The sequence below is a fragment of the Nicotiana tomentosiformis genome, chromosome 2, assembly GCF_000390325.3.
Source record: "Nicotiana tomentosiformis chromosome 2, ASM39032v3, whole genome shotgun sequence".
NCBI lineage: Eukaryota > Viridiplantae > Streptophyta > Magnoliopsida > Solanales > Solanaceae > Nicotiana > Nicotiana tomentosiformis.
The window spans coordinates 23,277,555-23,300,659 of NC_090813.1; the positions used below are offsets into that span (position 1 = coordinate 23,277,555).

General features: G+C 36.2%; 1 protein-coding gene across 2 annotated transcripts; it reads right to left on the minus strand.

Moving 5' to 3' along the window:
- Positions 1-15,284: 15,284 nt before the first annotated feature.
- On the minus strand, positions 15,285-22,847 carry LOC104117984 (protein DEFECTIVE IN EXINE FORMATION 1-like). 2 transcript variants are annotated; one of them, XM_009629141.4, is made up of 12 exons: positions 22,577-22,847; positions 21,840-21,950; positions 21,310-21,392; positions 20,956-21,073; positions 20,713-20,870; positions 19,565-20,142; positions 19,403-19,473; positions 18,450-18,706; positions 16,889-17,354; positions 16,678-16,795; positions 16,422-16,604; positions 15,285-16,338 (listed from the first exon to the last, which is right to left on the minus strand). In XM_009629141.4, exons 1-12 carry the CDS (start codon positions 22,708-22,710, stop codon positions 16,021-16,023), a joined length of 2,595 nt encoding a protein of 864 aa, XP_009627436.1. In that variant the 5' UTR covers positions 22,711-22,847; the 3' UTR covers positions 15,285-16,020. The 2 variants fall into 2 exon arrangements, with proteins under 2 accessions (XP_009627436.1, XP_009627437.1); XM_009629142.4 differs by lacking the exons at positions 21,840-21,950; positions 22,577-22,847 and having other exon boundaries at positions 20,713-20,880.
- Between the last annotated feature and the right edge of the window lie 258 nt (positions 22,848-23,105).

Below are 23,105 nucleotides of genomic sequence, written 5' to 3' on the forward strand. Positions count from 1 at the left end.
ATAACGGAAACTCAACACTGTAATGACTTGTGTATCCTCCCTAATCTTTTTTTTTTTACATTATTCTAATGGTCTGTTTGACCAACCATTACAGTCCCGTTGTTATCAACTGCTTATATTAATGTGCTCCAGCGGAAAATAGATGAATTCCACGAGAAAAGATGTCCAAATTTATCTTTTTTGTTTTTAACATAGTAGTACTAGTTTAAATTTAAAACTATTCTCAGATTGGAGCTCAATTAAGAGTGAAAGTTAAAATGAGAGTTTTAGGTAAATATTAAACCAAAACTCTAACGAAGAGCAATATTTTTGCTTAATATAAACTACTCCCCGTCCCAATTTATGTGGCGGAATTCGAGTTACGAGAGTCAAACGAGTTTTTCTTTTTTTTTTACTACGGTTTTCTTATATATACCTTTTAGATATATTGAGTTATTAATTATTATGACTTACAGTACTTTTTACGTAGTTTTCAAGTATATATAAATTTGTATCAAAAAATGTAAAGATTCTTTGTCCGAATTCACGATCAAAATTAAGAAGTTGACTCTCTAAATCCGTGTTTCGCTACATAAATTGGAACAAAGGTAGTATTATTTAAGGTCAAATTTACCCTTTTCCCTTACAGCTCATTTGGATGTTTGTTACTTATTGTAATGTATTGTATAGTTTTTTTTAAATACGATGTTTATTTTTATTGTTATACTTAAATTTTATTGAATCGTCTTAAATCATCATTACGTAACAACGAAAAATGTCACTTGATGTATCGACCAATTTGGTGTGATCGCGTCGTTACATTATTTTTCCTCTAATTTTGTCATTTCTTTATTATTAAATAATCATATTTATTATTTATCTAACCTTTTTATATACTAATTAATTCTACCCCATGCCCTACTTTTTCTTTGTGATATTGCAAGTTTATTCTTCATATTGTTGGTACATGACATCATAAAACGACCACAAATGATACAAATTATTCAAATATTATATTCATTAAAATAATACAATACAATATATTAAACCCTTCAAACAAACAAGCTGATACAGTAGAATAAAGAGGCAATGAATATTAGAATACTCACATATGCTCATTCGCTTTCTACAGAGGAATATTTATGTCTTTAATAATTTTCATTCTTTATTGTTCCCTTTTAATGTTGTCTCATAAATTATCTTTCAGTTACAGTAAAATCCTGTCCATTTAATTTGTCCCACTCCTGATTAATTAACTAGAATTTTTCACATATTGTAATTGGGACTAAATATTGCTACACAAACCAACATGTACTCAAATCTAAAGTTTCACTTTTTTCCATTGAGTTCTTTTTCTTTTTTCATAGAAACAATTTATTTTAAGGAAAATAATGTATTTCTTTTATTAGTGTTTGGGAAGGAACTTTTGATTTTTCAAAGATTCCTTTGGAGAGAAAAAGCAAAAGTAAGAAATCACGCTGAAGTCCTCTCTGTTTCTCTTTTTCTCCTCTTTCTGAATGTGTATAGAGATATGTCTCACCAGTATTCTATCAAACACATCTCTTTTCGCTTTCTTTGCTTTTCCTTTGTCTATACTAACTAAAACCTCTGCCTTTTCTTTTCCCTCTTTCTTGGTTTTAGAGTTCCCTTTTGTTTTTCTGGCTTTTCCTTTTTAAGTGTCCTTTTGTTTGTCACCAAAATTTTGAGTTCCACCATTAGTGTTGATGTTTTACCAAGGGTAACCAAATCCTTATGCCATTTGTGGATTGTTATGTTCCACCTGTCCCAACAATCTGTGCCAAAACAGGGAGAGAATGATCAGCACTGACTCAACTTGTTTTGGTTAATTATACAGTTAGGACTTTTTGCTAATTGTGTTTCAGATTTAATATACATTGCATAATTTTTTATATATATAATATAATTTTTCGACGAAGATTGTTCGCTGATTTTGAATTAGAGAATAGATTGCTGTAAGTTGGTAAAATGTGGAATCTTAAATTAGAAACTTAAATTCTAAGCAGTTACTATACGTAAACTTTTAAGATATAAATAATTTTACAAATATAACGGTGTATTAAATTTCTATTCTTAGAAAAATTTGTTTTCCATCTTTACTTTAAAGTTGCCAATTATTAATTTATATATAAATCTTTACTAGTTTCAAAACTGCTAAAATCATAAATATATACTCCATTCTACAATTTATAGTGTCATGTGAAAAGACAGCCAGAGGCAGGAAACCTCCTCGTATAAAGTCCATGACGATGACGAGACATGCACACGGTGCAGGCAACAGGTTGTACATTTCTAGTACTTCCGTTTGCCCTTTCAGCTTTTGGAATATAATAGGAGTATATAGTCTCGGGACAGAGATAGTGTAGTAGTTACGGGTTTGAACAAACTCATTAACTTTTACTTAAACGTTGTATTTTTATTTGAAAATTCATTAAATATGTAAAAATATTTAATTGCAAGTCTATTAACTAAAACGAGCTAGTTAGGGTTCGGTGATAAGATCAGTACTCATCACCTTTAAATTCTGGAGTAAATTTTATGGATGGTCATCCAACTTTGTATTCGTTATCCTAAAGTCATTTTATCTTTTTTTTGTTACGTAAAAGTCATTCATCTTTGTGTTTATACCCAAAAGTCATTTTTCTTTCTTTTATTACACAAAATTTATTTTATTATGCTCTAGTTATCACAATAGTCACTTTGATCAAATTTTATAATACTTTCACTTAAAAAGTCTATTATGCCCTTAACATTATAAATCCTCTCATTTATGTAATACCTTCTATATTATATACTGTATAATATATTTTTACCTAGATATTTTACTTATAATTAAAACAACTTAATATTATTTAATTTATTATTTTTATAATATATTAAAATTTTAATTTTTCCTTAACGTTAATTTTCAAGACATAAAGATAGAATTATTAAATTTTTTAGCAATATTACTATGAATAAATATTCTCAAGTTAACATTCTTAATCATACCTAGTGAAAAACTTTTAGTGAAAACTATAAAATTAAAGTTCACATATTTATCAATCAAGCCATATTCATTAATCAAATAAAAAAATACCCATATTTAGCACACTAGGGCATCAAATTAACACTTTCAAAAAACAATAACAGATAAAAGCTTTAAAAGACTTAATATTTAACACAAATGTCTTTGAATTTTTTTGAAAGTTTTACTGACTATAAAAAACTATCATTTGTTAACTAATCTGTTTTAATTATTTTGAATAAATATTAAAAATAAATATTTTTTGTTGTTTTTATGTTTCAAACATATATTCTTGTTTGAATATGATTAAACAAATTGAGTGCATGTCGTGACAAAATTAAATGTCCGAATATATTATAAAATAATAAATAAAATAATATAAAGTTATTTTAACTATAAGTAAAATACTTAGGTAAAAATATATTATATAAGGTATTATATAATGGGAAGATTTATAATGCCAAGGGCATAATAGACTTTTTAGGAGAAAGTTTTATTAAATCTGGTTAAAGTGGCTATTGTAATAACTACAGCATAATAAAATAATTTTTGTGTAATATAAGAAAGAAAAGTGACTTTTGGGCAATGTACACAAGGTTGAATGACTTTTACGTAACCAAAAAAAGAAAAATAACTTTAGGGTAATAAACACAAAGCTAAATGATCACTCATAGAATTTACTCCAAATTCTGGCTCCCCTTTGTATAGACTTGTAAACTTTGCTAACAACACACCCAGGAGGTCTTTTTCCTTCAAAGTAAATTTCACCATTTTTTTCATACACATCACCATTAAGAAAAGAATCATGTTTGTCTATCTTTCTGAAGAACTTTTAGGAACTTGCATACTAATTCGTGTTATGGGGAGGAATATTGTATACGGGTAAAACCGAACTCGATGCTCGATCGAGCATCTAGAACAATAGACCATGTTCGAATCATCTATTAGAGATCGAAGTTACAGATAAGATCGAACTCAATATCGAGGTTCGAAGTTCGACAAGACCTGATAGTAGCAAACATGTTGTTATATGTGAAAGAAAGAAAAGTAGACAAAACAAAAGAAAGAAAAATCAAAAAGAGATAAACTTACGATGTAAGCGCTTACATCGACATTCCTATGATGTAAGCGCTTACCTCGGTAGGGCATTTAAATGCCTATAAAAGGGGTATATATTTTTATTTGCAAATCATCCCTCAATTTCTTCTTTCTCTCTTTAATTAATAAAGAGTTATTCTTTGTGTGGCCGTGGAGTAGGCAAAATTTTCGAACCACGTAAATCTTGTCTTGTCTTATCTTGTGCAATTTCTTGCTTTTCTCTTTCAAATATTTTTCCCTTCTATTAGCATGACACTTTTCCCAATAACTGGTATCAGAGCACACAGACAATGTAATTTTGGTAGAAAAGTACGGTACTGGTGCAGGTACTATTCACAAGAATAGTGCGACACTATTGATCATCGTACTATTCACATGCACTATTCACATAAATTGTTTTGTAAAAAATGGCATCGGAATAAAGGAAGGTTAAGATTGACAAGTTCAATGGCAAAGATTTTGGATTCTGAAAAATGCAAATAGAAGATTATTTATACCAGAAAAAATTATACTTACCTCTGACCGAGGTAAAACCAGAGACTATGGCCAAAGCGGATTGGAATTTATTAGATCTCCAAGCTCTTGGTATGATTCATTTGACGCTAACATGAAATGTTGCGTTTAATATCATTAACGAGAAGACCATTGCAGGCCTGATGAAGGCGTTATCAAATATGTACAAGAAGTCATCTGCTTCAAATAAAGTCTATTTGATGCGTCGATTGTTCAACTTAAAGATGACAGAAGGTGGATCTGTCACGGAACATATCAATGAGTTTAATGTAATATTAACTCAGTTGAGTTCTGTCAATATAACATTCGATGACGAAGTCAGGGCATTGATTCTACTATTATCTCTACCGAAGAGTTGGTCTGCAATAATAACTGCAGTTAACAGTTTGTCGGAAAGTACCAAACTCAAATTGGATGATATTAGAGACTTGGTTCTAAGCGAAGATATTCACCGGAGAGAATCAAGTGATTCCCCAGGATCTGCTTTGAATACCGAAAGCAGGGGGAGAGACAGCCAAAGAGGACAAAGTCGTGGCAGATGAAAGTCAAGGAGAAGAGGGCAATTCAAAATCGCAAAGACGTTATGTATTGGAATTGCGATAAAAAGACCACTATAGTAGTCAGTGTAGAGAGCCAAAGAAGAAGAAGAACGATCAATACAAGGATGATAATTTAGCAAATGCAATTGCTGAACAAGTCGGTGATGCACTAATTTGTTGTGCAGACAGTCCAGTCAAATCTTGGATTCTCGACTCAGGTGCATCCTTTCACTCTACATCATGCAAAGAATTATTGCATAATTATATTGCTAGAAAATTTGGGAAAGTTTATCTAGCAGACGGCGAACCTCTGGACATTGTCGGGACATGTGAAGTTCTTATAAAGACTTCACAAGGCACGCTATGGAAATTACAAAATGTCCGACATGTTCCTGGCCTCAAGAAAAATTTGATATCTATGGGTCAGATTGACAGTGAAGGATATACAACAACAACAATTGTGAGCTTTTCAGCGATAGCCAGAGGGCAATTCATCTTGCCAAGAATCCAATATTTTATGCAAGATCGAAGCATATCCAGTTGAGGTATCATCATATCCGAGAGTTGATAAGTGAAGAAACTCTTTCCCTGCAGAAGATATCAGGATCAAAGAACCCGTCAGACATGTTGACCAAAGTTATCGGTGTTGACAAACTGAGGTTGTGCACTACCTCAGTTAGCCTTCAAGACTGATAGCGTGAATGCGCCACCAGAGAATAACAAATCCTTTTTTTTAGTTTCTTTCTTGATGTAACATAGGTTTGAGGGGGAGATTGATAGTAGCAAATATGTTGTTGTATGTGAAAGAAAGAAAAATAGACAAAACAAAAGAAAGAAAAATAAAAAAGAGATAAACTTATGATGTAAGCGTTTATATCGACATTCCTATGATGTAAGCGCTTACCTCGGCAGGGCATTCAAATGCCTATAAAAGGGGTATGCATTTTCATTTGCAAATCATCCCTCAACTTCTTCTTTCTCTCTTCAATTAATAAAGAGCTATTCTTTGTGTGGCCGTGGAGTAGGCAAAATTGCCGAACCGCGTAAATCTTGTGTTGTCTTGTGCAATTTATTGCTTTTCTCTTTCAAATATTTTTTCCTTCTATTAGCCTAACACTTTTCCAACAAGACTATCATATTTGCCCTCGCGTTTACCAAAGGCACTACCGATCCTACTTCTAATGGACTCGGAGAAAAGCTTCGCCAACTCATCCGATAAGAATCCGTGATTCTCGCCATTAATCAATTATTATGGCAGAAATCACGAGATTAAGTCAAAAAGTAGGCCAACGGTCTACAAAATCAAGGACTTATATTTTTGATAAAATAATATCTTAAAATAAAGATCTCCCTAATATATAAGGGGAACTTGATAATTCATAGGGACACATTATAACATATACTGATAAGCAATATATTCTCCAAGCTCCTATGCTTTGATATTTTTTCTGTCAATAAAAGTGTATTCAACTCAAGGGTGGTTGACATTCTCAGAATTGGAATCATCCAATTCCTGTGGTTTGCAGTTATTTTATTGTTATTTATTTAATTGCAATCTAATTTATCGCTTTGTATCAAGTTAATCCACATGTCCTTATAACCACTAATAAATTCAATTGTTATCCGATTTTTAAGGTAAACAGTTTGGCGCCCACCGTGGTGCTAAGGATAATAGTGGTTATTTAATATAAATTTTCATAACACACACTACTTTACACTTGCTCTTTGAAGTATCTTTGATTTCAGGCAGAAAATGTCAAACTCTCAACTAGAACCCTTACATATAGACAACAAGTCCGGTCATCAGGGTGAGAATAACAACATAGCGTCCGGTAACGTAGGGCCACCCGCGGGTCCCATTAGAATTTCCAGCGCAGATCTGATTGATGTTAATTCACATCTGGCGATCGACGCCAACTTGCCTACCGACCTCGAAAATAGCATATATGGTGGGACCCGATCGGTGACTCGAAACACACAAAACAATAAAGAAGACGAGATCAGCCTACACATGATCTTCGAAATGCTGCAAGCTTAACAGGTGGTAATACATTATGAAGCTTATTTGGCATTTTCCGAATTTAAAGGCTAAGGTAATTCCGAGTTAATAAAACTCGATGGCATGAAGCTTATTTGGCATTGCCCAAATTTAAAGGCTAAGGCTATTCCGAGTTAAAAATACTCGAGGGCATGAAGATTATTTGGCATTGCCCGAATTTAAAGGCTAAGGCCATTTCAAGTTAATAAAACTTGAGGTCATGAAGCTTATTTGGCATTTTCCGAATTTAAAGGCTAAGGCCATTCCGAGTTAAAAATACTCGAGGGCATGAAACTTATTTGGCATTGCCCGAATTTAAAGGCTAAGGCCATTTCGAGTTAATAAAACTCGAGGGCATGAAGTTTATTTGGCATTTCCCGAATTTAAAGGCTAAGGCCATTCCGAGTTAATAATACTCGAGGGCATGAAACTTATTTGGCATTGCCCGAATTTAAAGGCTAAGGCCATTCCGAGATAATAAAATTCGAGGGCATGAAACTTATTTGGCATGGCCCGAATTTAAAGGCTAAGGCCATTACGAGTTAAAAATACTCGAGGACATGAATCTTATTTGGCATTTCCAGGTTCTAAAGACTACCCTCGACAAGGCTATAAACCTAGGATATTTCGGGAAAAAATTATCGGTAACACCGAACCTCTAAAACACCTTAGCCCAAAGAGGCGATAAAGGCATGGTTTGATCGAACCTTCGAACACAACCTAACTATTTCATGCTAAGGCATCTCGACCTTTACGAATACAAATAAAGCAAAGAAGAAATTCGAAAGCTATGAAAGAGAAAAGGCCTTGTATATATATCAAAATTTCTTTACAAGAGCTGAATAACCCTGTTACATGTTATATACAAAGGCTAAATGGCCTCAATAAAGATACAGTACAAAAAACAAAAATATTCTAAGTGGCCTAATCTTCACCGGGGGCTGCGTCATCACCTTCGGGGTCTTTTTCCCCACCGGACTCACCCGACTCTTCAGAAACCTCCTCGGGGTAAGCCAACCTCCGGGCCCTGGCTTTACATATTTTGGCATTCTCGATTTCAGCCAATATGTCAAAATTTTGAGCTTAGACCCCCTCGAGGGCCTCCCTTCGGGCTTCCCACCTCGCATGCTTCACCATATTTCTTGCTTGCTCCTGGATAGCCACGACATCGACCGTGAATTTGTCCACTTTATCATCGGCTTCGGTCTTGGCCACGACAACCTCTGACTTGGCCGCCTCAAGCTCATTGGCCGTATTTTTTTGGCTAGAAATGACCGAGTTCAGCTGAGATTGGAGTGCTTCGATCGTTGTGGCATGCACCGAGCATCTCTCCTTTATAGCCCGAAGTTGAACCTCGTCCGAAGCCAACTGTGCGCGGGCGGTCTCTTTTTTCAAGGCTAGACAATCCATATTTTTCTTCCATTCTTCGGCCTCGGCCTTTACCGCATCCACCTCTACCTGGAGCTACCAGATCTGGTCAAGTCTCTTTTGAGCCTCTAGTTTCAGGTCGTTAGCCAGTGTGCTTGAATCGTCATCACTAAGATTAAATATTTGTATTACCTGCTCGACCAAACAAGCATGCTCCTTTTGAACCGCTTCTAACTCGGCCTGAAGCTTCTCACTAAGAAGCTTATAAATATCCTTCTTCTCAGCAAGCTCCCAAGTCTCGGCCTCGTGACACTTAAACTCCTCCTGGTATCGGAGAAAGGCCTCGTGATGAAGCACCGAGGCCTGCAAACACAAAGGAAGATGTTAGGATTATTTATTATTGAATCTAAGTATATAATAAAAGGACATTCAAAGTTACCCAATTCAGCGCATGTTGAGCTTCGTTGAACAGGCAAGGCGCTTCTACCTCGTTCATTTTAGCTTGATACTCTTCGGTCACCAAGCACTGAAGGTAACTAGCAATCCTCACCAGGGCAGAGAGAACTCAGGCGTCCTCCGGAACGGACATAAAGATTGTGCGTCTCTGAGTAGGATCAGCACTCGGAGAGGGGAACTGGTTCACTAATTTTGGGCTCGAAGAAGACCCGCCAGCTCCCGGGGACGGTATCTTCCTTGGTACCGGTAAATCGCTCAAACCGGTAACATCCTCAGAAGCAGTAGAATCCAAGCCATCGAAAAAATTATGGAAATAATCGGCTGCTCTTTGGGCCCCTTCGACGAGGTTACCTTTCAATGCATGGGCCTCGTTTATCATAGAATTTGTAAACGAAGGTGACCCAGGAAGGTCAATCACCCCAAGCGCCTCCTTGGGGACATTATCTTTTGACCGAGATATATCGGTCACATTTTCATTTTCGACTGTGCTGGCTCGGGGAAAATCGGTCTCGACCGTCCCGGAGACTTCGACCACTGCTTCTCCTACGACCTCCATAGCTTGAGGCATTTCGGAGCCTCTTCTCACGCGGGCCACCAACTCAGAATCTTCTTCTTCTTCGGACTCATCCCTCAACCGAAGGAGTGAGTTCGATGAGAGTTCTCGGGCGCTGGCTTTCTTAGGTTTATGCGCTAACCGCTTCCTCGGTCTTTTCTTTTCAGGGACCAAGGAACTTGGAGTTTTTCTTCTTTTCTTTTCTTTATCCTGCTTCGGAGCAGGGGGTCGATGTATATGTCGTCATCGGCTGATGGAGGCCTCATCTCGATGTCTTTTGGTAAAGGGAGAGATCGATGATGTGAAAATAAGATTGAATATAACTTAGAGAATAAATTCTCACCATGATTACGGGCCTCCCACCGGCCCTTCGAGAGCTCACGCCATAAGCGCTCAGAATAAGGACTCTATGTCACAATGTCCTCGACCCACTCTTTGAGTCGAGGAACGGGATCCGGCAACTGGGCAATAGCTGTATTATCAAATAACATCGATGAGAAGGTCCAAAAAAGGAAAATCAATAAGAGAAATCTTAAAGATGAAGTTATACTTACGATTCAAATTCCATTTCTCAGGAAAAGGGCATATCCGCAGTCGGGATCAAATCTGAGGTCCTCACTCGAACGAACCGGCCCAACCAGCCCCGGTCCTGATCCTCGAGAATATGGCCTTAGTGGCTCGATGTGCAAGCTTGATTAATCCCCTTCGGTAAAGTCGAGGGCTATATAGGCGCATGAGATGGTCGATAGTAAATGGACATCCCTCGAGTTTGCTCACGAAGAAACGTAGAAGAATTACAATCCTCCAAAACGAGGGGTGAATCTGCCGGAGAGTCACCTCGTACCTTTTACAAAAGGCTATGATGACTAGGTCTAAAGGACCCAGCATGAAAGGGTAAGTATAAACACTTAGAAACCCCTCCACGTAGGTGGCGATTGATTCCTCGAGGGTAGGGATCACAACAAGTTTATTTTCCCAGTGGCAGTCCTTTTTTACCTTATCGAGGACGCTGGCAGTAATGGTACATATATACCTCGAGACTGGCTCACACCGACCCTGTACCAAGGTGGTGTTCTCGATCTTGAAGTCGTCCTCGGTTGGGCACCACGAAGGAACAAACGACTGTAGAGGGGATTCTGGTATTGGTTCTTCAGTAGCAGCAGGTGTGACATCTTCCGACGGCTTTGAGGAAGAAGGGTTTTCTAAAGGACTCACAAAGAAGGGAGTTCTTAAGCTTAAACCAGAAAACCAAAAAATGAAAATGATGAAATTTCTCTTAAAACACAGAAGCAAGAACGGGAATTGAAAAAGGTTCTTATGAAGGGATTGAAGGGTATTTATAGTGTTCCCAAACGGCAGTTCAAATCACGCTGGTGCAAATCCCGAGATGGTCGACCATTGACTGACACACATTTAATGCCTCGAAGACTAGACTAACGGGATATTTCCACTATTCTTATCACCTACGTCATGAATTCGTCATCATGATTTATCAAAGTGAGGGTCGAGGGTTCATATCGTTTTTTATTGTTTACTCTCCAAAAAATGAGGGGACTATCTGTATACGGGTAAAACCGAGCTCGATGCTCGATCGAGCATCTGGAACAATAGACGAGGCTCGAATCATCTATTAGATATCAAAGTTACAGATGAAACCGAGCTCAATATCGAGGTTCGAAGTTCGACAAGACCATCATATTTGCCCTCAAGTTTTCCGAAGGAACCACCGATCCTACTTCTAACGGCATCGGAGAGAAGCTTCGCCAACTCATACAACAAGGATCCGTGATTTCGCCATTAACCAATCATTATGGCAGAAATCACGGAATTAAGTCAAAAAAGGGGCCAACAGTCTATAAAATCAAGGACTTATATTTTTGATAAAATAATGTCTTAAAAGGAAGATCTCCCCCAATATATAAGGGGGACTTGATAATTCATAGGGACACATTGTAACATATACTTATAAGCAATATATATTCTCCAAGCTCCTATTCTTTGATATTTTTTCTGTCAATAGAAGTGTATTCAACTCAAGTGTGGCTGGCATTCTCAGAATTGGAATCATCCAATTCATGTGGGCAGTTATTTTATTGTTATTTATTTTAATTGCAATCCAATTTATCGCTTTGTATCAAGTTAAACCACATGTCCTTATAACCACTAACAAATTCAATTGTTATCCGATTTTTAGGGTAAACAAATATACATACCGAGCGAGAAAAATAGGAATGTTTAAGTGAGCAGGCTTTAGCTTTCTATTTAATTTAGAGATAAAAGAACAACAATTATACTAAGACGGACAAAGATCTTATTACTTAATTGCATGCAAAGAGTTATAATAAAAAGGAAAGATTAATCAACTTATTTGTTCTGATAGATTATAATAATACGTAATTTACATTAGTGTACGTGTGTGTTACGTGTATATTGCTTTCCGTAAATGTATAATGTATAATAAGCTGGTTGCATGGAATGCATGCGGCGTAAAGCGGATCCCTGTCGTCAACCAATATAGTAATTACCTTTTCCATTTTCTAATATAGAAAAAGAATAAAATAAAACAATGTATTTGTATAAACACGCAAAAAGCTTTCACATTTGTCTGTGGCTCAACTGCCGATCTTATCTTAATGTCCCATTCCTCTTTAGAATTGTCTTTTCTGTGTTTGGTTTGGTTGGAATTAATCAAATTAAACCTAAGTTATGAAAAATTCAACTATACCTCAAAGGGTGATCAAATATTAATTCCAGACAAAAATTCCATCCTCGATTGTTCTGGGTCCCTCCTAACATACTCCTATTAATTCTTCTCCAATTTTCTATTTTCAATTAATTTCTTTTCATTTTAGTATTTCTTTATCTTTTTGGGAATCTTTTTAAATTTGAACTATAAATAGTTTTCATAAATGGACCTCCCATATCATAGTACTATTGTTCCTTGATATTCTTTTTTCCTCTTTGCAGATGTTGGCAAATATTTAGGAGAAATATCAGCTTCTGTTGTCACAAGATCATAGTGATAAGCAATTAATTCTTCTTCGCCATCTTTAATCATCTTGTAAACTAAAAAAATTTATTCTTGGTATATAAGAGCACTCAATATTGCTCATAACTTGATTTGTACCGGCCACGTCCGTGACTTGCAATTGATTAAAATGTTTGAAAATTGTGGTGAAACGGGAGTACTTTGCTAAGTAATAATTCGACAAATAAATTGATATATTCCTCTCTGGATTTATTTTAATTGCTTTGCTTTAAATCTTTTACAAACAGATCAGCCGCCAAAAAGTTACTAATTCATATGTTAACACTCTAGAGTGGATCTGCAATTTTTTTTCACGAAGGGCCAGCATACCAGTAAAAGTCATATAAATCAGAGCGTAAAAAACTGCAAAGAGTTTAAGATTTTTAGTATTGAATTCATTGTACCATAAAATTATAGGCTCAAATCTAATATTTATCGAAATTTAAATAATTTTTTACATAAGTATTTATACTCTGTATCTAAAATTAGGAAGTAGACTATTGAAGTATGTCCCTTCATAAACATTACATCGAGTAACACAAAATCTAGTGAAATAATTCAGCCAACAGAAAAATCAATGAGCACCCTCACCGCTCTTTAACAAAATTAAAAAGAAAAATAAAAAAGACACCGCTCGACCATTAAGATAGAAATTATGAAGACGAAAAAAATAAAATAAATGTTGATGGAATTAGTGAAAAATAATTAAAACCTTAGTGACTATCAGCATGATATACAAATTTTCCCACTAATTATATTCCAGAAGGGTTTAAAATATGTTAGTAATATTATAGTTTGATTCATATGGGGTATGGACAAAATAATGACAACCGATGGAATAATTGCACAGGCGTGCATCAAAGTTTCCACAAATTTCGTCGAACTCATAATTGGGTCAAATAATGCTGTTTCATAATTAGTAATCTTCTTTTGTTTTTACCCTTAATTTTCAGATAGACCACCCATTCTAGCTTCAGATTATCTTACTCTTCTCGTCTTGTATGGCCTTTTATTAGGGCTGATATGCAACTAGCTAGTTTGGATGAAGGAAAAACAAAAAAAGCTTTGGAAATTATTAGTCATATTTGTCAAAATTTGCTTCGTACTTGCCTATAAAAACAAAGTAGCAAGGCGAAGCATCCCACGTGCACGTAAGGTTCGGAAAAGGGAGTTTGAAGAAGGGGAGGGAGAAGGAGCCCTTGACCCGCAAGAGGATTTATTCAATCACATAGTTTGGGCTCCTAGAATATGGCGCCCTTGGGGCTTTCTATTTGATTGTATCGAAAGGCCCAATGAATTGGGATTTTCCTATTGGTCCACCTCCGTAATATCTAACAAGTCGAGTCTTATGTCGGTCATATAGAACACCAACACATAGAAAAAGGGCTGAAGAAACCAGTCCATGACTTGACATCGGTAGAATGCTACCTCCAATTCCCTGTATGTTCGATAACTCGTGCAGTTGAACTGACTAGTGACTTTAAATCAAACCTTATTTTTTGGGGGAGAATCACTCGGCGCGGGGCCTCCGGTGTGAGGTCAGGTGATGGTCAACAACTCAGGCAGGAAATGCACATCTCAAAGGAGTATCGTGTACGCAGCGTACCCTGACGCAATAATTTGTGACTGATTTTACGGCTCAAGATCTATAGATCAAACAGACTAGAAAGACAATTTTATCATTGTTCTAACGTTCCCCTTCTTTTGTACTTGCCAATAAATTGTCTAAAATAAATAAAGAGGCGAATGAAAATGGGACGAAATTTAAGGAGCAGTATATCATATCAACGATAAAAAGGGGGAGCAAAAAGGACAACATCATGGTGTTTTTTCAACCCCACTTACTCAAAAATATGCATAAATGAGCGAGGAAGAATATAGCAACGAAAAACCTCAAATGTTTAATATCAAACCTCTTTCACATTTACCAATATCTTAGATGTTTAACAAGCAAGAGCACTGTGCATTATGGACTTGAAGGATTGATTTTAAATAACTAAGCCCAGCAAATATATGAATGCTAGGAAAATATATATAAAGACGATTCATGAAATTCAAGACAAGAAAGCTTGAAACGTGGCTTAGCTAGCCATTTTAATTTGTTCTAATACTGTCTTAATCCTAAGTTTATCATTGCTAAGATTTAGCGATCCGAGTAGTTTATGGTTAATGATGCTCTCTCTAGATAAGGTTAATGCTATAGGCTAATACCATGATATTAATTAGGTGTAATTATGACATCACTAGTAGGATTCCAATCATAGCGTGATTAGATAGATCACTTTATACATGTATCGTAAAGGAATCCCAAGAAAGAACTCGGAGTTTGGCATGTTACTAAAGCCAGTAAATTTGCCTATTTAGTAGTACTATACAACTGGGTTATTTTCTATGCATATGTTATATATACCTTCTTACTGGATTTTTCAATTATCCCCAGTAGATTCTTAGCTGATTATTCAAAATGATTTGAAGCTCACATAGATTTAGAGCTATTCCCAGAGAGTTGCTTTGTTTTACCAAAGACTTAATTTGTTTTTCACAAACGATATCAGATTAGGCCTATGGCTGAATACTTTAGATTTACAGACCAGACTGCCCAGGCTGTTTACATGAGCTTATTTCCTATTGTTGAGCGGTAAAACATGTATCCATTTATTAAACAACAACAAGATAGTAAGAACACCGAAGCAAAAGAAACAACCGATAGTAAATACAAGATAATCATGTTCAATATAACAAGATAATCAGAGCAAAGCTAAAAATACAGTAATAACAAGTGAAAGAGTTTACTTCCCGGCATCACCAATGTAAATTTCTCTTTACACAGTAAACGTTCTGTCACCATCCTTGATAAGAGTAAGATTTTGTTGTTTCAAGAAAATATACCATCAATTTCAGTTCTTTTTTTCTCGGTTACTTTCAACACTGGTCGCCAACAAATTTTGAGACAACACGGTGCAAAAATAAACCCATAAGTATGCACCAACTGGTAAAGCTGGTTTAATAGTAACACTACATGAGCACTCAACTAGTAAATACCTCTGTACATCAGAAAAATGGGTCAATCACAGGTCCACAACCATTCTTACCGTGAAAATATTCACTTCACAAAATTCAGGTCCCTGAACATCTCAATAGTTCACAGGATGTGTTCAAAGGATAACAAAGATTAACCCCCACAAAAACCAGAGACTTGACTGTATACAGAGATTCAGGTCTGATCACGGCAAATCCTTTTTCAACTACTCTACTTTTCACGATACATCCGTTCACAATAACGAAAACTTTCTGAACAGCCGTATTTGAACCATTGATCATACTCGGTATCGGGAAGTTGCCTCTCAGCTCAAGGTCCAGAGAAGTGATTGCTTCATTTCTTGCACCTGATGCAAGTTAGTTGTAATATAGGTGATTGCAGCATCACAAATCAGTGTTCCGCGAAAATGATGGTAGTGGCATGGCCTCCTGCGGACGAAGGATTACAAGCACACCAAACATCCCCAGCATAGGTAGTACGAGAAACCATTTCAATAGCTTATAATAATACATATGGAATGTTAGAGAGAAATCATCGGAGAAATATAGCCCGTTCTTGTCAACCATCTCCAACAATACAGTCCCAGCAGTCCTCACACTAACAGTCGGAAGCACAATACGATGTTTTCCAGGACGGTCGAATATCTTATTTTGCTTGATAGTTCGTTCCCCTTGGTAATTACCAGGAACTAACAAGCTCACCTGTGCCACAATCAAGAATTAAGAAATAACTGATGAGATTTTAATAGTATGCGAGATAGACCAAGTACGTCAAAGCTTTTTACCGTGACATTATAAGGAGCTTGAGAGCCAGATGGGTATGTGTATTTATCAACAATTTCTATTTCAACCCAGAAGCTCTTGCCTTCTTCATCACGGAAAGCTCTTGAAGATGGAGTTGCATAGATCCCCTCACGACCATTACGGTAAGCAGCATTGTTTCTCCCTTGGTTAGGAGATCTCCAAGCCTGGAGTGCATAACGTGTTAATAAGCAGAGAACACGAATACTTAAGCAAAAACAGACCGAATTTTTCACTTACTTTGAGGGGATGATGTGGTGCAGGCGTGGAGAAACAGAAGACATTACCATTCATGGTTGTTACAATAAGATCAAGGTCATCTCCGCCATCAACGTTGTCAGCCAAGACCATGCTGTATCTGCGACGGACAGAAAACATATTAGCTGCTCAAAGACAAGTTTCTGCTTAAAATTACAAAAATAAAAAAAAAAAATATATGGGTATGTCTTACGAAGTTTCACCAATATCTACAACATCAGCACATGATGTTGGTCCGTCTATGAGATACAAATAACCATCAAATGACGTCGTGACAATGGTAAGCCCTTTTTTCTTCTCCCCACGTTTGCTCAAATCAACTAGAAGAACTCGATTCATCACTCTACCATGAGTCCTATAAGGATATGGACGTACAAATGAACCATCCTTGCCACTCAGAACATATATATTCCCTGAAAGTGTTGGGACAATAACATCTGTATGACCATCTCCATCCACATCACCAATGGTAGGTCCCTGAGGAACTAGGCTCTTGAGATGCTTTTCCCAAATTTCTGTGCCCTGTGCAGTCCAAGCAGCAACATTTCCATGTGAATCTGTGGTAACTAGTTCAATCTTGCCATCGTCATTGATATCAGCTGCAACTACTGCTCCTTGGATTTCAGCCATTTCGAGAGGAAACTTGTCCCTCACTTTGCCTGATGTAGAAGGTCTTTAGTCTCCAAATGGTACAACGATAAGAACAATAATATCAACCAGAACAAGCTAAAGATTTGAGAGGATGACACAACAAAAAGGAATTACGAGGATAACACTTCATAACCTGACTTGCCACGTAGCGTGGCATGTCTACGGCCTCTCCAATAGGAGAGGTCAACAGAATGATGATTGCACAATTAATAAATATTTGGTGTATATTTGACTGAGAAACCCCAAACCTTATTTGGTCTATCGACGACTATTAGTGACTCCAAATCTCATAGGCTTAATCGAATAGGAATATAGCAGGCAGTTACATTCTAAGATTACACAAAGCATTACAACTACCATGACAGGACATGCTATTAAACCAACATGTCTCTCAAGAGGGGCAGTATTTCCAGATCACATAGGAAAGAACCGTTATAATTTCATCTGAATTATTTAGTATTAAAACGAAATGGACAAAATAAAGGATACATAGGATTAGGGGTGTCAAATTTAGCCCAAGAAAGTATAACCCGCCCAACCGCCCAAACTTGGACGCTTTGGGTTATGAATATGTTCATTAGCGGGCCTATGCCAAAATTATCGAAAAGCTTGGGCCATTTTTGGGCTGCATTTGTAGTCGAAATTGATCCATAAGAGCACTTATAAAAGCATAGAAAATAAATTTCTTGAGTTTGGCTTATTTGAAATAGACATGATATATAAGGAAAAACTTTTATTAGGTCGATTTCGTACTTAATTAAATTATAACATAACAAACAAATGAGAAAAGCTTTTGAGTGGGGCGAGTTGGTTATAACCCATTATTTAACCCAAATTAACCCGCTCATTTTGACCCAAGCAAACATTTGGGTTACCTATAGTCCAACCGATTTATTGCTTCAATCAATTTTAACCTGGCTGCATTTAGTCCAACCCCGCCTATTTGACACCCCTAGTGCCCTACATAGGATTCATGTAGCTGAAGCCAAATAATTTCAGGATTGAGGTATAGTTGATTGATTGATTGACCGACTTAAGCCAGACATCAGCAACACGATTAAAAGTTAAGCAACAAGGAAGAAAAGACCTCAACAGAGGATTACCGTTGTGATCCAACACATAAAACAAGCCATAAGAGGTCCCAACTAGAATGTCCAATTTTCCATCACCATCCAAATCAATCACGGTAGGAGAAGAGTATATATAGCCATGGAAGTTCCCATTGTCAGTACTTAGGTCCAGCTGTGCAGTCCATTTAACTTGCTTGGTTTCTAGATTAAAAACAGCAATACCACCAGCGACATATTTTTCTATGTCAATGTCTCCAAGTTCCTTCAAACGCTCCTGATCGTTGTAGTACCTATAAATTTATGATCAATCATTTTTTTTTGTGGGTGCACAATTGACTTCCAAAAGTTTAATCAGCTGTCTAATACTAAAAGAGACCTTAAATGGAGGAAAGTAAAGGGGATCTACTTGATAAAGAAAAAAGGAGGAGATTTTAGTCATTTAAAAATATATATGCTCATACAGTAATGCACATCAAGAAGTTCAAAGCTAAGCTCCTATCAAAAAGATAGACCTCAGATAAATAGCATTTAATTAAAAGATCGTGACTCGAACAATTGCAACTCCTATATTTGTTTGGCAGTTGTGTTATGAGAACTGAAATGTATAATACAAGCTATCAATATAACCATGTTGAAGTTTTAGCTCAACACCACATACCCAAGTAAACATCCTTTTCTGGAAGGAGTTGTCATTATCCAATCAACAAGAAGCTCACTTCAAGATTACACAATGCAGTCTAATTTCCATTTAATAGCAGCAACAAATGTCCGGGGGGGGGGGGGAGCAATTAACAGGGCACAGATAAGAGGAAGCTTGATGTCTCACCCCCAAAAATTGCTCTGCAAGTCTTAAATAGCATATACCATATAAGGAAAATTCAATGACTTCAATATAGGAGTAAAGAAATCAGCCGAGACTTCAGTCAGAAACCGAGAAACAAGAAAACAATGTAAAACCAAAATAGCACCATAGTGAAAAAACTTACTCATGGTCAAAGAAGTAGGATACTGCAACAATCATCTCTGACACCCCATCACTGTCAATGTCAGCAATGACCTAATAGAAGCAACGACATAAACTAATATTTGTTACCTGACACTTAACGACAATGAAGTATCAAATAAGCTGTTTTGTCCGAGAGACTTACAGGAGTACATAAAACATGAGCATCAATATGAACATAATTCTCCAATTTCTCGTGTTCTGCTTCCTCAAAATCTTCACCCATCCATTCTTCTTCATCATCATCAAGGTAATCATCATAGTCATAATCATAATCTTCAGGCAGCTCCTCATTATCTCGGAATAACTCAAAAGATGAATCAGCATCCGCTTCCAGACCTTCTTCATTTTCTACAGTTGCAGCTCTAACATCTTCGGATCTGGAACCACTTTCCTCCGATCTTCTCGAGACATCATCTTCAAGAAGCCTTCTCCCCTTACTTGTTCCATTCTCCAAATTGTTGAGTTTCTCATTATCAGAACTCAGTGTAATATTGCTCTTGTTATTCATTTTAACTTCTGCACCAGCTAGACTATCATTCTTCCCCTTTTGGTCCTCTAAATTAGATGAATTTGATGTGTTAGGTGAAACTTCTGATGGCAAAGATATTGAAGCATTAGATGTATCATGGTTGACTTCTGTTTGAATAGAATGCATTTCCGTGTTAACTTCTGATGCAGTAGACTTTGAATGGTTGCCTCCATGAGTAGATGCATTGTGACCTAAAAGAGTTCGAATTAAAGGTATGATTTAAGATAAAATGCAATTGATGAAGGTCAATATGTAGCATTCCACTTCTAAATAAAAGAGGTTATCCTGAGAGCATTACATCACCAAATAAGTAAAAACAAAAACAAACAAGAGCATCTCCCTTGATATATTGAGATAATTATTTAGGGAAAATAATTTTTCACTTTTTCCCCACTGGCAAGTCAAATCTATGTGAAAAAAGTTAAGAGCGGCAAGATAGGATTAAGTGCACCAATACTGAGTAAAATATAGGCAAAGGTATCAAATTACAACAGAAATATTTGAGTAAGACCCTAATTCAGTAATGTAAAATCAAGAATATATAGCAGCAATCTATTCTGGACCTGAGTAAGAAAAGAGTGAACTTATAAAACATAAGAAAAATTTCCAACTCATGGCTCTGTAGATCTATAACAAGTGTCACATCACATTTAAAAAAATTACCTATTCTGAGCTAGCTTGGTAGCATAACATAAACAAGCAGGAATTACTAAGAGGAAACAAAATTACTGTGAAAAGCAAATGTAAGAGGAAATACACACGGGCTATGGAGTCCTTGACAGCCTCCTGTATGAGTTGGTTATCATGGACGTCTGGATGAGAACGGTCTACTGGGTCCGGATTAAAACCCACATGCCAATCTTTTTTAACTCTCAGCCGAGGAATCTCCAATTTATCAGACATCAAGTATCCAGAGACCCTATGTAAATCTAACAAGGTCATGCTAATTGCAGAAAGATGCCTCAACTACAGGAGAACAGTTAGAAAATATGCTGTACCCATACCTGAAAAAGAGCACCTCACCATTGTAAGTGGCCAAACCTATCTCCCTCACCCCATCCTTGTCAATGTCGTATAGAAAAGGAGTGGAATGAACAGTTGATTGATGGAAAGCTGGCCATCCTGACAATGTGAAATTATAAAATTAGTAGAAATGACATACAGCTTAGATATAACCTGCTCAAACCTCATTATTATTCTTATAGATCATCTCTTCATATTAAAACAAGTTTGTTGTTTCATAGTCTATAAATTTAAATCTTAGTGTTCAACTTATATACCAGCACGATGTGAGGTCTTCTGTAGCCAATCAAATAAGTTTGCATTTATTCTTATAACTAGTTTTCCACAAATCATACCTGGAACTTTATCTCCATCAGAACCTTCCAGAACTTCCAAGTAATGAACGAAAGAAGGAACTACCACCTCAAGCTTTCCATCACTGAATTAAAATTCAGAAACGTAACCAAAATGAACTAATCTAGGAAAAAGAGAACAATAAAATGATACTCCTCAACTAAACTGAGCAACTTCATGTTTATGTTGAATCTAATGCATAGCTAAGATTGTTGTTGCTTTTTCGCAGAGATTAAATAGTCATTTAACTTTTCGCAGCTACCCATTTTCATCAACAAACTTATGTTAGGACATATGTTACCTATTTTGTTAGTCATAAAGAAATAACTCCTTCCATGCCAGTCATATTTTTTTTCTCTTGCTATTGTTCTCTTGATAATATTTCGTCGAAGTACCATTACAGAAACAAGTAGTCTGTGACAGTAAACTACTCACAACATTCATCCTAGGCCACTCATCATGCACACGGGCAGTGTAAAAGCAAACACATTACCATTTACCAACCAGAAGAAAGAAGCTTTTATCACGTTACCTGTTAATATCAGCAATCAAAGGCGATGCATATACGCTAGAACTAACTTCTGTCTGCCATCTTAGCTCCAAATGCTGAGGGCATTGTGTATTCAACAATTCATCCTCATCTCTGCCAGCAACAAGCACCAAAAGCAATATTAAAATCTTTTCAGTTTTTATCCATAGTGTATCAGCCGTTGAAACTCAAAGAAATATGTTTCAATGGTATTTTCTTCCTCACATTTTATTTTTTATAACTATAGTATCCCGGAAGCTTGCGCGCACCTCGACTAATTCCACGAGGTACCAGCTACCTCTCACTAGCACATGTACCAGAAAACTCTAACCACCAAGGCTTGGACAGATGGCAATAAATCACCTAGTGTTTTTGCCTCCGTTGGAATTTGAACATGGAATTTCAACCCACTTGATTGACTATTAGGCTACATGCTTGGGTGCTTCTTTTTAAATAACCGTGGTGTATAAACTAGCTTGTGCGCACCTCTCCTCCGTCGTCCAATTTTATTAGGAAGTTTGACTAGACAAGGAGTTTAACATGCTAATTTAACTTATATATATACTCCCTCCATCTCAATCTCAATTTATATGGCGGTGTTTGATGCGTCACAAAGTTTAAAATATTTCTTCCGACTTAAAGTATCATAAATTAGTGGTAACAGAACAAAGTATTAAGAGGTTCATGCAAAGTCAAAATCAATTAAACAGCTGGAAATGGAAATTTGAATGGAAACATACAAATTGGGGTAAGCAAGGGAATCATCAGTGGCTTCTCGTTCTCGAAATTTGTTCTTTTTCGTGTCCTCACTTTGCAGAAAACGGAAATTAGAAGACAGTAGCAGAAAACAGAGTACAAAAACCCTAGTTTTCATTGAGATCGTTTTATTTCACCGGTGAGGTTTAGTAATTTAAATAACATTTCATATTGCAGAACAAGTGAAGTCTGACAAAATTTGATACTGTACTGGAAGTCTTTGCTATTCCCTTAATTTTAAGCATATTTACTGTTTTTGGACACATTACGGTTAAGATAGCACCTTTTCCCGTCAACAAAAATATGGGATAATCACATTTTGTTTTTGCGCCGCCCTAAAAAAGTTAGCCAGCAAAGGTATATATTTTGTATATTAAGATAAATATACATATAACATATATAAATATACATATTTGTGCATGTAAGATATATAATCAGTGTATATATTTGAATATTTAGGCTAGCTCTCGTAATTATTTTTTATCGATAAGCCAAAAATAAAAAAAACCCTAT